General features: G+C 41.4%; 1 protein-coding gene and 1 pseudogene across 5 annotated transcripts in view; one reads left to right on the top strand and one right to left on the bottom strand.

Annotated features, from left to right (window-relative positions):
* Nucleotides 1-20,601, top strand: part of ZNF318 (zinc finger protein 318) — a 59,833-nt gene extending 39,232 nt beyond the window's left edge. Inside the window, exons 11-13 of one of the 5 annotated variants that reach the window (XM_073006003.1) lie at nucleotides 49-203; nucleotides 12,486-12,600; nucleotides 17,144-20,601. In XM_073006003.1, the coding sequence (XP_072862104.1) occupies nucleotides 49-126 (78 nt within the window). In that variant the 3' untranslated portion in view covers nucleotides 127-203; nucleotides 12,486-12,600; nucleotides 17,144-20,601. Of the gene's footprint in view, nucleotides 1-48; nucleotides 204-3,009; nucleotides 6,598-12,467 lie in introns of those variants that run through there. The other 4 variants (XM_073006005.1, XM_073006002.1, XM_073006004.1 and 1 more) reach the window with 4 other exon arrangements.
* Nucleotides 538-3,003, bottom strand: LOC103221465 (large ribosomal subunit protein eL34 pseudogene; annotated as a pseudogene).
* Nucleotides 20,602-21,978: the final 1,377 nt, after the last annotated feature.

Genomic DNA, 21,978 nt, shown 5'->3' with positions numbered 1-21,978 from the left:
TGATCACATTGTTACGACTCTCACCCTCTTATCTTCCTTTCTTTTCAGGGGCAATTCCAAAAGTCTTCAGATTTCCAAAAGGAAGGACCGCAGCAGACATTTCTGCCCCCAGAAAGGCAGGGCTAGAAACCACGGAGGCCATGGAAATGATGGGTGCCCTTGTGGCCAGTAGACAATCACCTGAAGGATCTGACTTCCAGAAGGTGGGTGTGGCTGCTGGGAGTGGGGATAAGTTGTAGAGAAGATCCTGTCATTTTAGCTTCTAGGAAATGGTGAGTTGGGTGAGTGAATATGTATATTGTTGTACTTGCAGAGGATGAACAAGATTAGAATGTACAAAGAGGGTATGTATTTTAGACTTGCCACTCCTCACCTCATTTAGCATTGAATAAATTGTTCCTAAAGTCCCATCTCTCATTTTGTGCCATGATACTTACATTAAAGCTATAGAGTTCAGGTGTTCATATTCTTCCTGGGCCCTGGACTCCAGTGTGCCCCTAAGTAGAACATCTCTTATCTTGGTTCTAGCCTCTTTTATTGGTCCATACAAAGACAAAGTGAAATTGGTTATGTCCTTAAAGGATTGGGGTATGAGTAAGCAAAGGAGACTCAATGAAGCGGGGACAATCACAAAGGATATGTTTGATCCTTCAATATCAGACTTCAGGGCAGCTGTCCCTCAGTTTTTAACTCAGTCTTGTACTTGTCCCACACACATTAAAATCTCTGGTGCACAGTAGCAGGCAAGCATCATTTCAAAACACCAAGGAAACCCCTTACTCTCTGCTCATTTAAAATGCCAAAGGGGACCAGGCATGGTGGCTCATGCCTGTAATCCCAGCACTTTGGGAGGCTGAGGCGGGTGGAACGCTTTGAGACCAGGAGTTTGAGACCAGAGTTTGAGACCAGCCTGGCCAACATGGTAAAACCCCATCTCTGCTAAAAATACAAAAATTAGCCAGGTGTGGTGGCACATACCTGTAATCCCAACTACTCAGGAGGCTGAGGCAGGAGAACTGCTTGAAACTGGGAGGCAGAGGTTGCAGTGAGCCAAGATCATGCCACTATACTCCAGCCTGGGCGACAGAGCAAGACTCCATCTTGAAAAAATAAAACACAAAATCCCAATAGGGGCTGGGCATAGTAGCTCACACCTATAATCCCAGCACTTTGAGAGGCCGAGGTCAGCAGATCAGTTGAGCCCAGGAGTTCAAGACCAGCCAGGCAACATAGTGAGACCCTGTCTCTACAAAATATAAATTAGCCCGGCATGGTGGTCCATGCCTGTAGTCCCAGCTACTCAGGAGGCTGAGGTGGGAGGATCGTTTTGAACCCTGGAGGTTGAAGCTGCAGTGAACTGTGATTACACCATTGTACTCCAGCCTGAGCAACAGAACAAGACCCTGTCTCAAAAATAAATTTAAAAAAAATTAAAAATGGGCTAGGCGCGGTGGCTCATGCCTCTAATCCCAACACTTTGGGAGGCCAAGTGGGGCCAGATCACCTGAGGTTAGGAGTTCGAGACCAGCCTGGCCAACATGGCGAAACCCTGTCTCTACTGAAAATACAAAAATTAGCTGGGTGTGGTGGCACATGCCTATAATCCCAGCTATTTGGGAGGCTGAGACAGAATTTCACTCTGTCGCCCAGGCTGGAGTACAGTGGCACCATCTTGGCTCACTGCAACCTCTGCCTCCCAGGTTCAAACGATTCTCCTGCCTCAGCCTCCCGAGTAGCTGGGATTACAGACGTGTGCCACCATGCCTGGCTAATTTTTGTATTTTTAGTAGAGACAGGGTTTCACCATGTTGGCCAAGCTGGTCATGAACTTCTGACCTCAAGTGATCCGCCCATCTCGGCCTCCCAGAGTGCTCGGATTACAGGCATGAGCCACCATGCCTGGCTGGTTTTGTTTTTGATTTGTAAATCCAGGCACTTTTAGAGTCCTGGAGGTCTAGTTTACTGCCCAAATAATCTTTGGTTTTAGTAACTTTCGGGACTATTCATGATATAAGCAAAGCCATCAGTGGAATAAGAAGTCGATCAAGGGCAAAAAGTACCTCAGGGGGCCTCATGCTACTGATATATTAGTTAAGGATTACTTATTCCTGAGGCATGACCTGGTGGATGAAGCAATGGAAAGCAACCTGGTGCCAGGGCTGCCAACACGTTGTCACCACCACTTTCTCTCCTTTGTTCCAGCCCAAGATCTGTTTCTCATCAACTGTCACATTCCTCTGTTTAGAGACAAAGATGTTGATCACAAGCTTTCATACAAACTATGACTCACAGCCCTACCTCCATCCCCTGCTTTGCTGCTTAGACCTCAGTTCTCCAATGGTGTCTCAGTTGCACTGATCTGGGAGATAGGTGAGGGAAAGGGAACATTTTTTAGAATACTGTTTTTCCTTTTGGACTTCTTTTTTCTATTATTATTATTCAAAAAGCTTCATTTTTATTTAGCTTTCTGACTCTTCAACACTTTCACGATTTTCTGCTCTTTGATAAGGAAAGCACGCTTGATCTTGTCATGAACACATTTAACACACATGGAACCAGCATAGGCCCTGCTGACATGTCTTTCTGTTTTGCACAATCTCATAAGAACTTCAGGTCTCACAGTACAAACCCCTTTAAGTTGGCCTGGGCACACACCACATGCAGAATTTGGTGCTTTCCCAACCTTCTTTGTATAAAGGTAAACAATTATGTTACCAGGGGTTTGGGACAGCCTAGTTTTGTTAGAGGCTGTATTGTAGGAAAGCTTACAATGGTATGTCAAATGTTGGACCATTCTAAGTGCCCCTACCCAAGCTCAAAGGACTGCTCCTGAGAGCTGTAGGCTTCCTCAACTTTTCGATGGTGGCCGATTGTAAAGGAAATATAGACAGGGGAAAGATAACTCACATGTATTATGAATGATGAAATATTTAAGATCTTTTTTATTGAATTACAGTTAATATTTGAATTTCACATAACATAAAATTCACCTTTATTTTTTGGAGACAGGGTCTTACTCTCTCGTCCAGGCTGAAGTACAGTGCCGCAATTATGGCACACGGCAGCCTCCACCTCCTGGGCTCAAGTGATCCTTCCACCTTAGCCTCCCAAAGTGATATGATTAGAGGCATGAGCCACTGTGCCTGGCCAGATTCACCGTTTTCAAGTGTATAGTTCTGTGATTTTTAATATCTTCAGTGTCGTACAACTGTCACCACTATCTAATTCCAGAACATTTCCTTCATCCTCTAAAAAAACACATACCCATTAGCAGATACTCCCAGTTACCGCTACTCCTAAGCCACTGGCAATCACCAGTCTCCTTTCTGTCTCTATGGATTTGCCTGTTTTGAGCATTTAATATAAATGGAGTCATACAATAAATTTCTTTTGTGTCTGGCTTCTTTCACTTAGCATAATGTTGTCAAAGTTCATCCATGTTATACCGTGTATCATTATTTTGTTGTATTTTATGGCTAATTATTCTACTGTATGGATGTGCCATGTTTTGTCTACCAATTGTTGGACATTTGGGCTATTTTCATATTTTGCCTATTATGAATAATCTATGAACATTCATATGCAAGTTTTTGTGTAAATATGTGTTTTCAGTTCCCTAGGGTACATAACTAGGAATATATAGTCATATGGTAACCGTTTAACTTTTTTTCTTTTTCTTTTTCTTTTTTTGAGATAGAGTCTCGCTGTCGTTGCCCAGCCTGGGGTATAATGGCACGATCTCGGCTCACTGCAACCTCTGCTTCCTGGGTTCCAGCAATTCTCCTGCCTCAGCTTCCCGAGTAGCTGAGATTTCAGGTGCCTGCCACCATGCCCAGCTAATTTTTGTATTTTTAGTAGTGACAGGGTTTCACCATGTTGGCCAGGCTGGTCTCAAACTCCTGACATCAAATGATCCACGTGCCTCGGCCTCCCAGAGTGCTGGGATTACAGGGTGAGCCACTGTGCCCGACCCCATTTAACTTTTTTCTAAGTAAACTTTTATATTAAAGTACAATGTTCATATTTTTAAAACAGGCTGGGCACAGTGGCTCATGCCTGTAATCCCAGCACTTTAGGAGGCCAAGGTGGGAGGATCACTTGTGTCCAGGAGTTCAAGACCAACCTGGGCAAAATAACGAGACCTTGTCTCTACAAAAACTAAAAAAAATTAGCTAGGCATGGGAGCAAGCTGCCTTTAGTCCCAGCTACTCAGGAGGCTGAGGTGGGAGGATTGCTTGAGGCCACAAGGTGGAGGCTACAGTGAGCCATGATTGCACCACTGCACTCTGGCCTGGGTGATAGTAAAACCCTATCTCAAAAACAAAAACAAAACACATTACAAGTGTTAAGCTTAACAATTTCACAGAGTGAATAGACCTAGGTAACCAATACCCAGATCAAAAAATAAAATATGACCAACACCCCAGAAGCTCCTCTCATGTTATCTTCCAGTTACCACTTCCCCAAAATGTAACCAGTAATCTGACTGTTACAACAATTTCTGGTGCTTTTTTAAAAAGAGTCGAGGTGAAATTTTCATCACCCAAAATAAAACCCTATTTCCCTTAAGCAGTTAGTCCCCATTCCTACCTACCTGCAGCCCCTGGCAGTCACCAATCTGTTTTCTATCTCTATGGATTTACCTATTCTGGACATTTCATATAAATAATATCATACAATGTGTGACCTTTTGTCTGTATTTTTGTGTTACTATTTTTTCACTTAGCATAATGTTTTTGAGATTCATCCATGTTGTAGTATGTATCAGTGTTTTATTCTGTTTTATAGCTGAATAATACTCCATTATATGTATATATCACAATTTGTTTATCCATTCATTTGCTGATGAACATTTGAGTTGTTTCCACCTTTTGGCTATTTTGAGTAATGCTGCTATGAACATTTCATGCGTAAGTATTTGAGTACCTGTTTTTTTATTCTTTCAGGTATTTACTAGAAGTAAAATTGCTGGGTCATACGGTTATTCTATGTTTAATTTTTTGAGGAATTGCCAAACAGTTTTCCATAGCACCAGAATCATTTTACATCCCTACAGATTGTACAGTTCCTCCATAACACTTGTTATTCCCCTTTTTTAAATATAACCATCCTAGTATCTCATTGTGGTTTCAATTTACATTTTCCTTATGACAGCGATACTGAGCATCTCTTTTTTTGTTGTTGTTTTTGAGACAGGGTCTTGCTCTGTTGCCCTGGCTGGCATGTAGTCGTGGGAACACAGTTCACTGCAGCATCAACCTCCTGGGCTCCAGTGATCCTCCCACCTTAGCCTCTTGAGTAGCTGGGACTAAAGGCACACACTACCACACCCAGCTAATTTTTTATTTTTTGGAGAGACGGGGTCTTGCAATGTTGCCTAGGCTGGTCTTAAACTCCTGGGCTCAAGCAGTCCTTCTGCTCAGCTTCTCAAAGTGCTGTGATTACAGGTGTGAGCCACCGCTCCCAGCAGTGAACATCTTTTCATGTACTTATTGGCCTTTTTTTTTTTTTTTTTTTTTTTTTGACACAGAACCAATCTCTCTCACCCAGACTGGAGTGCAGTGGCACAGTCTCAGTTCACTGCAGCCTTCGCCTCCTGGGTTCAAGTGATTCTCCTACCTCAGTCTCTGTAGTAGTTGGGATTACAGGCATGGGCCACCATGCCCAGCTAATATTTGTATTTTTAGAAGAGATGGGATTTTGCCATGTTGGCTAGACTGGTCTTGAACTCCTGACCTCAAGTGATCCGCCCTCTTTGGCCTCCCAAAGTGCTGGGATTATAGGCATGAGCTACTGTGTCTGGCCTTATTGGCCATTTTTATATCTTCTTTGCAGAAATATTTATTCAAGTCCTTTACCTATTTTAAAATTGGAATGTTTGTCTTTCTGTTGTAGAATTGTAAGGATTCTTTATATATTCTACATACTAGGTCTTTATCAGATATATGACTTACAACTATTCTCTAGGTTGTCTTTTCAGTTTCATGATGTCCTTTGATTGCCAAATCCAAGGTCTTAAATACTTACCCTTTTGTTTTCTTCTAAGAGTTTTACAGTTTTAGCTCTTATGTTTATGTTTTTGATCCATTTTGAGCTAATTTTTATATACGGTATGAAGGATCCAACTCCATTTGTTGCACATGAATATTTGGTTGTCCCAGCACCATTTATTGAAAAGACTATTTATTCGCCCATTAATCATGGCACCCTTAGTGAAAATCAGTTGGCCATAGATGTATGGGTTTATTTCTGAACTCATCATTCTACTCCATTGGTTTATATATGTTGCCTTATGCCAGTCCCACACTGTTTTGGTTACTGTAGCTTTGTAGTATGTTTTGAAATTGAGAAGAAGGAGTCCATCAATCTTGTTCTTTTTCAAGATTGTTTTGACTGTTTGGGCCCTGTTGCAATTTCGTGTGAAGTTGAGGATCAGCTTTTCCATTTCTGCAAAAAAGCCTTGGAATTGTGATAGGGAATGCATTGAATCTGTAGATTGCTTTGAATATTATCATCTTGATATCAAGTATTCTGATCCCTACACATGGGATACTATTCCATTTATTTAGGTCATCTTTAATCACTTTCAGCAGTATTTTGTAGTTTTTTTTTTTTTTTTTTTTCCGAGATGGAGTCTTGCTCTGTTTCCCAGGCTGGAGTGCAGTGGTGCGATCTCGGCTCACTGCAAGCTCCACCTCCCAGGTTCATGCCATTCTCCTGTCTCAGCCTCCTGAGTAGCTGGGACCACAGGCGCCCGCCACCATGCCGGGCTAATTTTTTTATATTTTTAGTAGAGATGGGGTTTCACCATGTTAGCCAGGATGGTCTTGATCTCCTAACTTCGTGATCTGCCTGCCGTAACCTCCCAAAGTGCTGGGATTACAGGCATGAATCACCGTGCTCGGCCTATTTTGTAGTTTTTGTGTGTGTCTTTCACCTCCATGGCCAAATCGAATACTAAGTATTTTATTATTTTATATGCTGTTGTAAATGTAATTGGTTTCTTAATTTCTTCTCAAAGTATTCATTGCAGGTGTATAAAAACACAACTGATTTTCATGCGTTGATCTTGTACCCTGAAACTTTGCTGAATTCATTTATTTGTTCTAGTAGATTTTGTGTGTGTATAGATTCTTTGGGAATTTTATTTTTTATTATATTTTATTTATTTATCTATTTACTTATTTAAGACAGAGTCTTGCTCTGTCACCCAGAATGGAGTACAGTGGTGAGATCATGGCTCACTACACCCTCAGCCTAGGCTCAAGCAATCTTCCCACCTCAGTCCCCCAAGCAGCTGGGACCACAGATGCACACCACCATACCTGGCTAATTTTAAAGATTTATAGAGACCACTATACTGCTCAGGCTGGTCTCAGACTCCTGGGCTAGAGCAGTTCTCCTGCCTCAGCCTCCCCAAGTGCTGGGATTACAGGTGTGAGCCACCACACCCACCCTGGGATTTTTATATGCATAGAATCATGTCATCTTACAGTAGAGATAGTTTTACTTTTTTTTTTTCTTGCCTAATTGCTCCAGCTAGAACTTCCAATACAATGTTAAATAGCAGTGGTGAAAGTAGCATCCTTGTCTTATTGCTGATCATAAGGGGAAAACTTTAGTCCAAGTATGAAGTTAGCTGTAGGTTTTTCATAGATGCCCTTTATCATGTTGAAGGAGTTCCCTTCTATTCCTAGTGTCTTGAGAATTTTTATTATGAAAGGGTGTTGGATTTTATCAAATATTTTTTCTGTGTCAATTGAGATATGTGGAGTTTTTTCTTTTATTAATGTGGTATATTACATTGATTTTCTTTTCCTTTTTTATTATTATTATTATTTTTTTGAGAGATGGAGTCTTGCTCTGTTACCCAGGCTGGAGTACAGTGGCGTGATCTCAGCTCACTGCAACCTCTGCCTCCCAGGTTCAAGCAATTCTCCTGCTTCAGCCTCCTGAATAGCTGTGATTACAGGTGCCGGCCACCACACCTGGCTTCTTTTTCATATTTTAGTAGAGACAGGGTTTTGCCATTTTGGCCAGGCTGGTCTCGAACTTCTGACCTCAGGTGATCTGCCTGTCTCGGCCTCCCAAAGTGCTGGGATTACAGGCGTGAGCCACTGTGCCTGGCCTCTATTGTTTTTCTATTCTTTATTTCCTTTATCTCTGCTCTTAAGTGTTTCTGTTTCCTTCCTCCTGCTAGTTTCTCATTTAATTTACATTTATTTTTTCAGTTCCTCAAGGTGTAATATTTGGTTGTTGATTGGAGATCTTTTTTTTTTTTTTTTTGTCACCCTGACTGGAGTGCAGAGGCACAATCTCAGCTCACTGCAACTTCCACCTCCTGGGTTCAAGTGATTCTCATGCCTCAACCTCCCGAGTAGCTGGGATTACAGGCATGTGCCACCATGCCTGGCTAATTTTTGTATTTTTAGTAGAGACGGGGTTTTACCATGTTGGTCAGGCTGGTCTCGAACTCCTGCCCTCAGGTGGATCTGCCCGCCTTGGCCTCCCAAAGTGCTGGGATTACAGGCATGAGCCACTGCACCTGGCCAGATTGGAAATCTTTTAATAAAGTGTTTACAGCTATCATTTCTCTCAGCACAGCTTTAACAGCATCCCATAAGTTTTGAAGTATTGTGGTTTTGTTTTTATTCATCTTAAAGTGTTTTATACTTTCCTTTATGAGTTCTTTGACTCACTGATTGTTTTAAGAATGTATTGTTTATCCAGGTGTAGTGGCTCATGCTTGTAATGGTTTACAGTGTAATCCCAGCATTTTGGGAGGCTGCAGTGGGAGGATTGCTTGAGGCCAGGAGTTTGAGATCATTTCAGGCAACAAAGCAAAACTTCATCTCTACCAAAAGATAAAAATGAAAAAGTTAGCTGGCTGTGGTGGCTTGAGCCTTGTAGTCCTAGCTACTCAGGAGGCTGAGGTGGGAGGATCGCTTGATCCCAGGAGTTCAGGGTGCAGTGAGCTATGATTATGCTACTGCACTCCAACCTGGTTGACAGAGCAAGACCCTGTGTTGTTTAATTTCTATATGCTTGTGAACTTCTCAGTTTTCCTTGTTATTGATTTCTAGCTTCATTGCATTGTGGTTGGTGAAGATACTTGTATGATTTAGGTATTTTTCTAATGTATTGTTTTGTAGCCACACTTGCTTTATGGCCTAACACATGATCTGTCCTGGAGAATGTTTCATACACTTGAAAAAAGTGCACATTCTGCTGTTGTTGTGTAAAGTGTTTTATATGTCTGTTAGGTCTACTTGGTTTAGTGTTGTTTTAAAGTCTTCTGTTTTCTTATCAAACTTCTGTCTAGATGTTCTATTTACTATTGAAGTGTCATACTGGAGTCTCCAACTATTATTGTAGAACTGTCTATGGTCAGCTCTCCATAACCATGGATTCCATATCCACAGATTCAACCAACCATGGATCAAAAATATTTGAAAAAGTTAAAATAAAAATAGTAATACAACAATTAAAAAATACAAATAAAAACAATTATAGTATACCAACTATTTACATAGCATTTACATTTTATTAGGTATTATAAGTAATCTAGAGATTATTTAAAGTATATAGGAGGATGTGCATAGGTTATATGCAAATAGTACACCACTTCATATAAGGGATTTGAGTACTTGCAGAGTTTGTTATCCAACAGGGGTCCTGGAACCAATCCCCTGCATGTACAGAACGACAACTATATTTCTCTCCCGTCAGTTTTGTCAGTGCTTGCTACATGTATGTTGGGCTTCTGTTGTCTGATGCATGTATGTTTATAGCTGCTATATTTCTTCTTGATCAATTGACCCTTTTATCAATATATAATGACTTTCTTTGTCTCTTGTAACAACTTTTTAATTTTTTTTTTTTTTTTTTTTTTTTTTTTTTTTTTAGAAACAAGGTCTTGCTCTGTTGTTTGGGTAGGCATGAATGCAATGGCAAGATCATAGCTCACTGCAGCCTTGAGCTCCTGGGCTCAAGCAATCCTCCCACTTCAGCCTCCAAGTAACTGTGACTATAGGCTCATGACGTGGCACCCAGATAATTATTTTAAAATTATTTTGTAGAAATGGGAGTCTCACTGTGTTGCCCGGGCTGGTCTTGAACTCCTGGCCTCAAGTGATCCTTCTTCCTCAGCTTCCCAAAGTGCTGGGATTACAGGCATGGGCCACTACATTCAGCCTCTTTTAACAATTTTTTTTAACTTAAAGTCTATTTTATCTGGTGTCAGTATGGCTATCTCAACTCTCCTTTGATTACTATTTCATTCTTTTACTTTCAACCTATGTGTATCTTTGGATCTAAAATGAGTCTCCTTCAGGTAAGAAAGGAACTGTAAACAAAATTTTAAGAAGAATAAAGTAAAATAAAATGAGTCCCTTATATACAGCATATAGTTGGATCATGTTTTTTCTTATCCATTCTGCCAATTTCTGTCTTTTAACTGATGTTTTAGTCCATTCAGGTTACTCTGACAAAATAGCTTAGATTGGGTAATTTAAAAACAACAGAAATTTACTGCTCACAATTCCAAAGGCTGGGAAGTCCAAGATCAAGGTGCTTACAAATTTGGTGTCTGGTGAGAACCTTCTTCCTCATAATGAAAGTCTTTTCACAGTAACCTCACATGACAGAAGGGGCAAACAGGTTCCCTGGCCTCTTTTATAAAGGCACTAATCACATTCATGAGGCCTCTGCCCTCATAGTCTAACCACCTTCTAAAGGCCCTATCTCTAAATGTTGTTATATTGGGGATTAAGTTTTAACATAATTATGAACTAGTTCATAATTATGAATTTTGGGGGGGTCACACAAAAACATTGAGATCATAGCATTTGGTGAGTTTAATTGATTTACATTTAAAGTGATTACTGATGAGAAAGGACTTCTGCCATTTTATTTGTTTTCTATATATCATAACTTGCTTTTTCCTCAATTTTCCAGTAGTTTTTTTTCCAGCCTTTATTTTCCAGCCCTTTTTTTCCCACCATGTTATCTTTTAAATCATGCATTAAGAAAATATGTATGTAAAACTACCTACAATATCATAACTTTACACAAGATGATATAATTCTTGTTTTGTTTTGTTTTGAGACAGGGTCTTGTTCTATTGCCCAGGCTGGAGTGCAGTGGCACGATCACAGCTCACTGCAGCCTCAATCTCCTGGGCTCAAGCAATCCTCCTACCTCAGCCTCCTAAGTAGCTGGGACTACAGGTGTGTGCCACCACACCTGGCTAATTTTTGTTTTTTGTGGAGACAGGGTTTCACCATGTTGCCTAGGCTAGTCTTGAACTCCTGGGCTCAAGCAATCCACCTACCTTGGCTTTCCAAAATGCTGGGATTATAGGCATGAGCCACAGCACTGGCCAGATATAATTTTTTTTTTTTTTTTTTTTTTTTGAGATGGAGTCTCGCTCTGTCACCCAGGCTGGAACGCAATGGTTGATCTTGGCTCACTGCAACTTCCACCTCCCAGGTCAAGTGATTCTCCTGCCTCAACCTCCCAAGTAGCTTGGATTACAGGCACCTGCCACCATGCCCAGTTATTATTATTTTTTTTTTTAGTAGAGACAGGGTTTCGCCATGTTGGCTAAGCTGGTCTCAAACTCCTGACCTCAGGTGATCCACCCGCTTTGGCCTCCCAAAGTGCTGAGATTACAGGTGTAAGCCACCACACCCAGCCTTGATATAATTCTTATAAGCAAGAAGCATTTCTATTGTATAAAGATACGTGTTTTGTTAATTAGGACCCTTGTGGTTGTGTCAGAAACCTAATACTTTCCATATTGTCTAGTGGTTAGGAAGAAGAAAAAAGAAACCTAATGCAAATAAACTTAAGAAAAATGATGGGAGCAGTGATTTATGGGTTGGTAACCAGGAAACTGAGAGCCACATCCAGAAGGTCAGAGATGTCATCTGGATTCTCTCTTCCCCAGTCCTTCTGCTCTGCTTGGCCTTATTTTCAGAAGTCTCTCTACTCAGAGGCAAGATAGCCCCTTCAGTTTCAAGCTGCCTGGTCCTTATAGGCTTCTGTCTAGAAATTGAGAGTATATCCTTTCTTATAATACCAGAGTCTCAGGGAAGAGTATGATTAGTCTGATTTGAGCCACATTTCCATACCTGAACAATTACTATGGTCAGATGGGTGAAGTACCCGGACCAGGTCCAGGTCACAAGCTCACCATAAGAAGGCAGGGTCTGCCTTATTAAACCACATAGACAAATTTGAATTAACATGGAATAGGGAGAGATGAGGTTCTTCAAAGGAAATGCTTCAAAGTAGAAAATAAAAATATAAAGCTACAAAGGTTCAGTGCCTTCTTTGTAGACTTTCTCTTTGTGGCTTTTTATCAAAAGATCGGTGTTCAGGTTCTTGTCTCCACTAAGATGCTGCCTTCTTTTTGGCGGGGATGGGTAATAGGAGGGTAGAAATTACAAATAACGGCTTTATAGCTCTGCCTGTTCCAAAAGCCCAGGAGAAGAGGAAAAGCCCAATCATTTTGGATTTGGGAAGAGAGTGGAATTTGACTCCTGATTCTGTGACCTTCAGCTTCATAGAGGAAATGAAAGACTCCTCTATAGAAAGGTAAGCATTTGCATTTGTCTAAAGCACAAGATTAAACTGTTTTAGCCTCATTAACGTAGCATTAACATAGTCTCATGACCTGTAAGGACTATGTTTGTATATTATTTACAAATTACCCTCCAGACCTTAGTATGAAGATGAAGAAGTTACTAGGACTTTACAGCAACTCCATGGAGCATTGTCACCATCTAATCAGATTTATAAGCAAGCTGACTACCAAGTTTTACTTCTTTCTTTTTCTCCCCAGTTTCCAGCATATGGATACATTTTTCATGCTGCAAATTATTTGTAGGTAGTTATTTTTATATACTTTCAGATGAAATACACATTTTAAAATAATACTTGAAAAGCCAAATCCATCTTTGCATGGAAAACCATCATTTAAAGCTATTACTGATTTCTTCACAAACATAGGTTGAAGGCAGCCATGGCAAAGTAAGGTTAGGGGGTCCTTTCCTGCAGTCTTGATTCTGAATTAGTCTAGTTGATACCACTGAATCACAAAATGTAGCCTACTCAATATCCCTAAGCAGCTAACTACTATTAGCTTTATACAGAGTACTCTCAACAGTTTCATGTAATGGCAAGATGATGCTGGAAAATGAGGGGAAAAAAAATTAAACAGACTCTTGCTAGAGCCATAAATGATGTTTATAACTATACAACAGCAATTCTCTGTGGGTGGGGGGATTAGTATGTTTTAAGAAAGCAAATTCAGCCTTTTTTTTTGTTTTGTGTGTGTTTCCTTTTTAAAAAAGTAATATAAACTACAGAAAGTAAAGTTTTCTAGTTGAAGCAGATATGCAGAAGATGCAATGAGAAAGCAAAAGGTTTACGGGTAATAAGGATTAAGAAACACAACTCTAAAGAAATAAGACTGATTTTTCATTAACTTACCAGAACTGAGTGATTTTCCTTTCAAAAGAGTTACCTAGGAACAAAGTTCTGGGTAATGCCTTAAAAGTCACAGGCATTGCCAGGCACAGTGGCTCACGCCTGTAATCCCAGCACTTTGGGAGGCCAAGGCGGGCAGATCACAAGGTCAGGAGTTTGAGACCAGCCTAGCCAACAAGGTGAAACCCCATCTCTACTAAAGATACAAAAAATTAGCCAGGCGTGGTGGCACATGCCTATAATCCCAGCTACTTGGGAGGCTGAGGCAGGAGAATTGATTGGACCCGGGAGGCAGAGGTTGCAGCGAGCCATGATCACGCCATTGCACTCCAGCCTGGGTGACAGGGCGTGACTCTGTCTCAAAAAAAAAAAGTCACAGGCATATGACCATGTACTTGAACAAGCCTACAAAGACATAAATGGGTGGAGTTTGTCATTGTAATGAAATTCACTGCAAAGCTCACCTGACACATAATAGCAGCCTTATTTATAAGGTTGCTTTATAGTTTACATAACACTTCCCCACATTCTCTTATTTGCCACATATTTAATGATAGACAGAATTGTGCCACATGCTAATTAAGCTTAATTAGTAAGTTCTTATGAATGACTATAATTGGTGGGACTTGTTTGTTACCAAAAGCAAATTCTCAGTTCTCTATTTACTTCATTAGTTACCTACTATTTATAGTCAGCATCAGTCTAAGTTATGTTTTCTGTTTTATATCATACATGTTGATCCTCATGTATATTAAGAAACAAAACTCCTGGCTGGGCACAGTGACTCACATTTGTAATCCCAGCACTTTGGGAGGCCAAGGCAGGAGGATCTTTTCAGGCTTGGAGTTCAAGACTAGCCTGGGCAACACAGTGGAACCCCATCTCTACAAAAAATAAAAAATTGGGTATGGTGGCACATGGCTGTAGTCCTAGCTACTTAGGAGGCTGATGGGAGGATTGCTTGAGCCCAGGAGTTCCAGGTTACTGGTGAGCTGTGACCTGTACTCCAACCTGGGCGACAGAGCAAGATCCTGTCTCTTGAAGGAAAAAAGGAAACAAATTCCTGACACCTATTCCTAGGCAGCTGAACTTCCTTCACTCCAGGACACTGGTTGTTACCAACTCTCAACCTCGACCAGTCCCCCCTTATTCCCACATCTCTCACTAGCACTCATCTATCACACTCAGGGGGACTTGTATATAACATGTAACATTCACTCACCAGCAAATATTTGTTGAGCACTATGTGCCAGAGATTTGAGCAAGGCACTGGAAATACATGCAATGGTTGGCAAAGCAGCCTGGTTCCTGCCCTCATGGAGCTCACAGACTAAGGGGGCAGACAAAGCCCAGACTGGAGTGGAGGAGGTAGGCAGGAAGTTACCATATTTATTTCACTTTCTAAACTACAACCTGTCCTTTATCAATAATAAAGATGATGGGCTGGGCGGTGGCTCATGTCTATAATCCCAGCACTTTGAGAGGCCGAGGTGAGGGGATCACTTGACGTCAGGAGTCCAAGACCAGCCTGGCCAACTTAGTGAAACCTCGTCTCTACTAAAACTACAAAAATTAGCTGGGCATGGTGGCATGCTCCTGTAATCCCAGCTACTAGGGAGGCTGAGGCAGGAGAATTACTTGAACCTGGGAGGCAGAGGTTACAGTGAGCTGAGATCATGCCATGGCACTCCAGCCTGGGAAGCAGAGTGAGACTGTCTCAAAATAGTAATAATGATAATGAAGGATCTCTGTTTGTCTTTTATTTCTCATTTAGTTCAACACTCATGGAAAACACAGCTATCATAGTTTGGGCCCCCTCTACCCTCCAGGAGAGGATGGTGGTATAGAAACAGTGCTTGGGGTCAGTAACCTGGTATGGAGTAGTTGAGGGGGAGCTGAGGTTAGGCAGGAATTGATGAGGTGAAGATACTGGGGAAGTGAGTTCTCAGAAAAGATGGCTTTGCAAAGGGCCTGAGGCAGAATAGAACTTAACAGGTTCAAGAAGCTCATTTAATGTGGCTGGAGGGGTCGATGCAACAGGAGAAATGGCTAGAAGACTGGAAAAGTGGAGGGTCCTGTCTTGAGGGTACTGAGAAATCACAAAAAGGTTTTAATGACATTTCCCTGCCCCTTGCATCTCAACCTATTATTTTCCTGGATAGGCCCTCTTATCTTCAGGTATGGAGGTGCTGTGCAGACAAGTGTAGTATCCTTTCAGACTGAAACTCATGGGCAACTTAGCAAAAACCATGCTTAGGGGGGCATAGAGTGGAAAGAGTATGGGCTCAAGAGTCAGAATGCTTGGGTCTGTATGATGTTTTACAAATTTCTTTTTTTCTTTTTTTCTTTTTTTTTTTTTTGAGACTGAGTCTTGCTCTGTCGTCCAGGCTGGACTACAGTGGTGCGATCTCAGCTCACTGCAACCTCTGCCTCTCAGGTTCAAGCAATTCTCGTGCCTCAGCCTCCTGAGTAGCTGGGATTACAGGCATGTGCCACCATGCACAGCTAAGTTTTTTGCATTTTTAGTAGAGACAGGGTTTCACCATGGTGGACAGTCTGGTCTCGAACTCCTAACCTCAGGTGATGCTCCCACCTCGGCCTCCCAAATTGCTGGGATTATAGGCGTGAGCCACCACACCTGGCCAAATGTTTTACTAATTTCTTAACCTTACCAAGCCACTTTCTTTTTTATACAATTGGGAATTTAACATTTCTACCCTTCATCAGCTCTAGTAATGCCCTCTTTCTAACACAAGTTTCAAGCTCCTCTTTGGAAAAGGAATCACAGAACCATAATTGTTAAATCATGAAGAGACTTTAAAGTTCTATCTGCATATGATATTTGGATCCCTTCTGTAACACTGAGGATCAGTTGGTTTATTGTCCAGTATTACTCGTGTCCAGAAACAGGAAGTTCACCACTGTCTGAAGCAGCCAGTCTGTGTTTGGGCTCTATTAAAAAGGGTTTTGGAGGGGACCTAATCCAAATCTGCTTTCCTGTGTTCTCCCTCCAGGGGTCTTGGTAGTACCCCTAATGCCTTTTCCATGTAACAGCCTTCCAGGGACTAGAAGTCATTATCTCTACAGGACCAGTTACTCACTTAGAATGGAAAAGCTTGTTTCTTCAGCTTTTCTAACAACACTCATCAAACGGTCAATTCATCAAGCAAACACAATCCTGAAACATTTATGTACCTAATAATAGAGCTTAAAAACATGAAGTAAAAAGTTAGTGGGAGATTTTAATAATAATATCTATCATTTACTGATTATACCTACACTGTACTCAGTGTTAAAGATACACAGATAATTCTCCATCAATTCTATCAAAGTCAAACAAGTAAACAAGTGTCATACAATGTTACAGATACCGTGACAGAGAGGTCTATGCAGGAAAAAGGCAGGGAGGGCACTAAGGGAACAGTCATCTTTGTGAGAAAGAGGCCTGCCTCTAATGGGAGATGACACAAACTGTACCTGAACAATTGAGTAATACCTCCTTTGAGGTGGACTTGCCCATTTGTAGTAGTTATTAAAATATCATTTTAGAGACTTTAGTCACACCAACTATTCTTCAAAACATCCACTTTCAGTAACTCAAATGCGTTCCCACAAGAAATGTTGATTTTCCCTGTTATTCTTTACATAGCCTCTGTTCTAGTCAATAATGACAACCAGGCCAGGAAGAAACGTGGACTACCATAATTTGCTGTACCTGCAAATGCATAGTGCCAGTGTTTGGAAGGGTGGAACCTCAACTAGTCTTTCCTAAGCACTGAAATAGAAGAGATGAAGCATATTGTGAGATTAGGCCGTACAATAAAGGCCCTACAAGATGTGAGGAGCAGTAAAGCATTTTCCCCACTGACTCACTGCAAGCTGTGTGAAAGCAACATGGGACTCACGTGAACACCAAGGTTTGTTTCTTTGTGTTGGGCCCTGTGCTAGATGCTGTGGTAAAGATGATCTGCCCAGGCAGATGAGGCAAGCACACAAGGTAATCCAAGACATAAATTGCTAGGGAACCTTGGAAAAGGATTATTTGATGTATCGTGGAAGTTCTGAGAACCTGGGAAGATGAAATTAGCCTTCCTTGAGGAGGCAGCATATCTAAGAATAAATATACCAATGCAGTCCTCCCAACCTCCTAAAGTGGGTCCTTCTCTCTGAGAGCCATAGGGAGTAAAAGGCAGTAAACCTATAGCTTCTTCCTCCAAGAAGAAATTAATGACTCGAAGATATAGAAGTGGCAAACAGGTATATGAAAAGATCATCAACATAACTGATCATCACAGAAATGCAAATCAAAACAGATAACATCTCACCCAAGTTTAAATGGCTTTTATCCAAAAGACAGGAAATAACAAATGCTGGCAAGGATGTGGAGAAAAAGGAACGCTCATACACTGTTGATGGGAATGTAAATTAGTACAGCCACTATGGAGAAGAGTTTAGAGGTTCCTCAAAATCTAAAAATAGAGTGTAGCAATATACGATGTAGCAATCTTACTACTCGGTATATATTCAAAAGAAAAGAAATTAGTGGGCTGGGTGCTGTGGCTCAGGCCTGTAATCCCAGCACTTTGGGAGGCTGAGGTGGGCAGATCACCTGAGATCAGGAGTTCAAGACCAGCGTGCCCAACATGGTGAAAACCCCATCTCTACTAAAAATACAAAAAAATTAATGGTGTGATGGTGTGCACCTGTAATTCCAGGTACTCAGGAGGCTGAGGCAGGAGGATTGCTTGAACCCAGGAGGCGGAGGTTGCAGTGAGCCAAGATTGTACCACTGCACTCCAGCCTGGGTGACAGAATGAGACTCCATCTCAAAAAGAAAAAAAGAAAGAAAAAAAAAGCTAAAAAATTAGTGTATCCAGCCGGGCGCGGTGGCTCAAGCCTGTAATCCCAGCACTTTGGGAGGCCGAGACGGGCGGATCACGAGGTCAGGAGATCGAGACCATCCTGGCTAACATGGTGAAACCCCGTCTCTACTAAAAATACAAAAAAATAAGCCGGGCGAGGTGGCGGGAGCCTGTAGTCCCAGCTGCTCGGGAGGCTGAGGCAGGAGAATTGCGCGAACCCGGGAGGCGGAGCTTGCAGTGAGCAGAGAGCGGGCCACTGCACTCCAGCCTGGGTGACAGAGCGAGACTCCGTCTCAAAAAAAAAAAAAAAAAAAAAATTAGTGTATCCAAGACATACCTGAGCCTGGACAACATGGGGAGACCTCGTCTCTACTAAAAATAAAAAAATTAGCCAGGTGTGGTGGTATGTGCCTGTAGTCCCAGCTACTCGGGAGGCTGAGGCGGGAGGATTGCTTGAGCCCCGGAGGTCGAGGCTGTAGTCAGCTGTGATTGCACCACTGCACTCAGCCTGGGCAACAGAGTGAGACTCTGTCTCAAAAAAAAAAAAAAGATATCTGCACTTCGTTTATTGCAGCACTATTCATAATAGACAAGATTTGTAAGAACCCAAGTGTCCATCAACAGATGAATGCATAAAGAAAATGTGGTACACATACACAATGCAGCACTATTCAGCCATTAAAAAAAATGAGATCCTGTCATTTGCAATAATGTGGATGGAATGGGAGGTCATTATGTTAAGTGAAATAAGCCAGTCCCCATCCTCCAACCCACTGGTCTCATGCCCAAAGAAGAGTTGAAGGCATGGGAGCCAACATTTTATTGAAGAAGCCAGAGACAGAAACAAACTGCATGCTCTCACTTATTTGTGGGAGCTAAAAAAACAATTGAACTCATGGAGATAGAAAGTACAATGATGGTTGCCAGAAGCTGTGAAGGGTGGGGGTCAGGTTGGTTGATGGGTACAATAAAATAGAAACAATGAATAAGATTTGATTCATTTGATAGCACAACAGGATGACTACATAATAATTTAATAGCATATTTTTAAATAGTATGATTGGATTGTTTATAACAGAAAGGATAAATTCTTGAGGTGATGGATATCTCATTTACCCTGTACAATACAATGTATTGTATGTACATTGTATGTACGCCCGTATCAAAATATCCCATATAGGTCTGGTGCGATGGCTCATGCCTGTAATCCCAACACTTTGGGAGGCCAAGGCGGGAGGATCACCTGAGGTCAGGAGTTCAAGACCAGCTGGACCAACATGTAGAAACCCCATCTCTACTAAAAATACAAAATTAGCTGGGCGTGGTGGTGCATATGTAGTAGTAGTAGTGTAATCCCAGCTATTTAGGAGTCTGAGGCAGGAGAATCACTTGAACCCGGGAGGCAGAGGTTGCCATGAGCTGAGATCATGCCATTGCACTCCAGCCTGGGCAATGAGAGCAAAACTCCATCTAACAACAACAACAAATCCCATATAACCCATAAATACATACACCTACTACGTAACCACAAAAACTAAAAATTATTATTTTTTGAGACCGAGTCTCACTCTGTTGCCCAGGCTGGAGTGCAATGGTGTGATCTCAGCTCACTACAACTTCTGCCCAGGTTCAAGCAATTCTTGTGCCTCAGTCTCCTGAGTAGCTGGGACTACAGGTGTACACCACCATGCCTGGCTAATTTTTGTATTTTTAGTAGAGACAGGGTTTCACCATGTTGGCCAGGTTGGTCTCGAACCCCTGAGCTAATTTTTGTATTTTTAGTATAGATGGGGTTTCACCATGTTGGCCAGGCTGGTCTCGAACCCCTGACCTCAAGTGCTCCACCCACCTCAGCCTCCCAAAGTGCTGGGATTACAGGCGTGAACCATGGCGTCTGGCCTTATTTCTTTTTAAAATAATTTTTAGGCCAGGAGTGGTGGCTCACACCTGTAATCCCAGCACTTTGGGAGGCTGAGGCACATGGATCACTTGAGGTCAGGGGGAGTTCGAGACCAGCCTGGCCAACATGGTGAAACCCTGTCTCTTCTAAAAATACAAAAATTAGCCGGGCGTGGTGGCACACACCTGTAGTCCCAGTTAATCGGGAGGCTGAGGCAGGGGAATTACTTGAACCCAGGAGGCAGAGGTTACAGTGAGTCGAGAATGCGCCACTGCACTCCAGCCTGAACATCAGAGCGAGACTCTGTCTCCAAAAAAAAAAAAAAAGAAAAAAAAAAACAAGAAATGACAGGCAGAAACAAGACAGGAAAATTCAGCGGAAGCTAAAACTAAAGATCTTGAAATATTCCCTAAAACAAGAAACAAATAATGAGAAAGCATAGAAAAGTTTGTTACAGTGTAGAAGGCTTCCACCCTTAGAACTTAACAAGGATGATAAAACAAGTGTTATAAGTAAAAAATATTGATGGAGACAATTCAGGAACAGGATTTACCTAAATACTTCATATGAATTGAATCATATGATATGTGGCCTCTTGTGTCTTGCTTTTCTTAATGTTTTTATGGTTTACCTGTGTTGTAACATGCATCAGTATTACATTCTTTTTTACGGCTGAGCAATATTCTATCATACGGATATACTACATTTTGTTTATCCGTTATCAGTTGATGAACTTTTGGGCTGTTTCTACCTTTTGACTGTTGTAAATAGTACTGCTATGAACATTCATGTACAAGTTTTTGTGTAGACATATGTTTTCATTTCTCTTGGGTATATACCTAGAAGTGGAATTGCTGGGTCATATGGTAACTCTATGTTTAACTTTTTGTGGAACTGCCAGACTATTTTCCAATTTGGCCACAACATTTTATGTTGCCACCAACAATGTATGAGGGATCCAATTTTGCCACATTCTTGCCAACATTTGTCTTTTTAATTATAGCCATCCTAGTAGGTGTAAAAAAGTATCTTATTGTGGTCCTGATTTGCATTTCCCTAATGACTACTGATGTTCAGCATCTCTTCATGTGCTTATTGGCCATTTGTATTTCTCTAGAAAAACATCTATTCAAATATTTTGCTCACTTTTAATTGGGTTGTCTTTTTGTTATTGCATTATAAGTTATTTATATAATCTAGTTACTAGATCCTTATCAGATCTGCAAATATTTTCTTTCATTCTGTGGATTTAAATTTCTTGAAATATTCTTTGAAGCACTATTGAACTACTTTTAACAAATATTTATCTGGGCATGGTGGCTCATACCTGTAATCCCAGCACTTAGGAGGCCCAGGCAGGTGGATCGCTTGAACCCAGAAATTCGAGACCAGCCTGGGCAACATGGCAAAACCCCATCTCTACAAAAAAATACAAAAATTAGCCAGGTGTGGTGGCATGAGTCTGTAGTCCCTGCTACTCCAGAGGCTAAAGTGAGAGGATTGCTTGAGCCGGCGAGTTGGAGGCTGCAATGAGCTATGATGCACCACTGCATTCCAGCCTGGGCAACAGACACCCTGCCTGAAATAAACACATTCATTAAAAAGACAAATATTTAAAAATTTTAAAGCAAACCAGATTAGAAATGTGTAGTTGGTGTTCATTATTATTTATTTATTTATTTATTTTGAGATGGAGTCTCGCTCTTGTCCCCACAGGCTGGA

This window comes from Chlorocebus sabaeus, chromosome 17 (assembly GCF_047675955.1).
Source record: "Chlorocebus sabaeus isolate Y175 chromosome 17, mChlSab1.0.hap1, whole genome shotgun sequence".
NCBI classification, from domain to species: Eukaryota; Metazoa; Chordata; class Mammalia; order Primates; family Cercopithecidae; genus Chlorocebus; species Chlorocebus sabaeus.
Note: the sequence above shows the minus strand (reverse complement) of the source record. Positions and strands in the feature narration are given on the sequence as shown.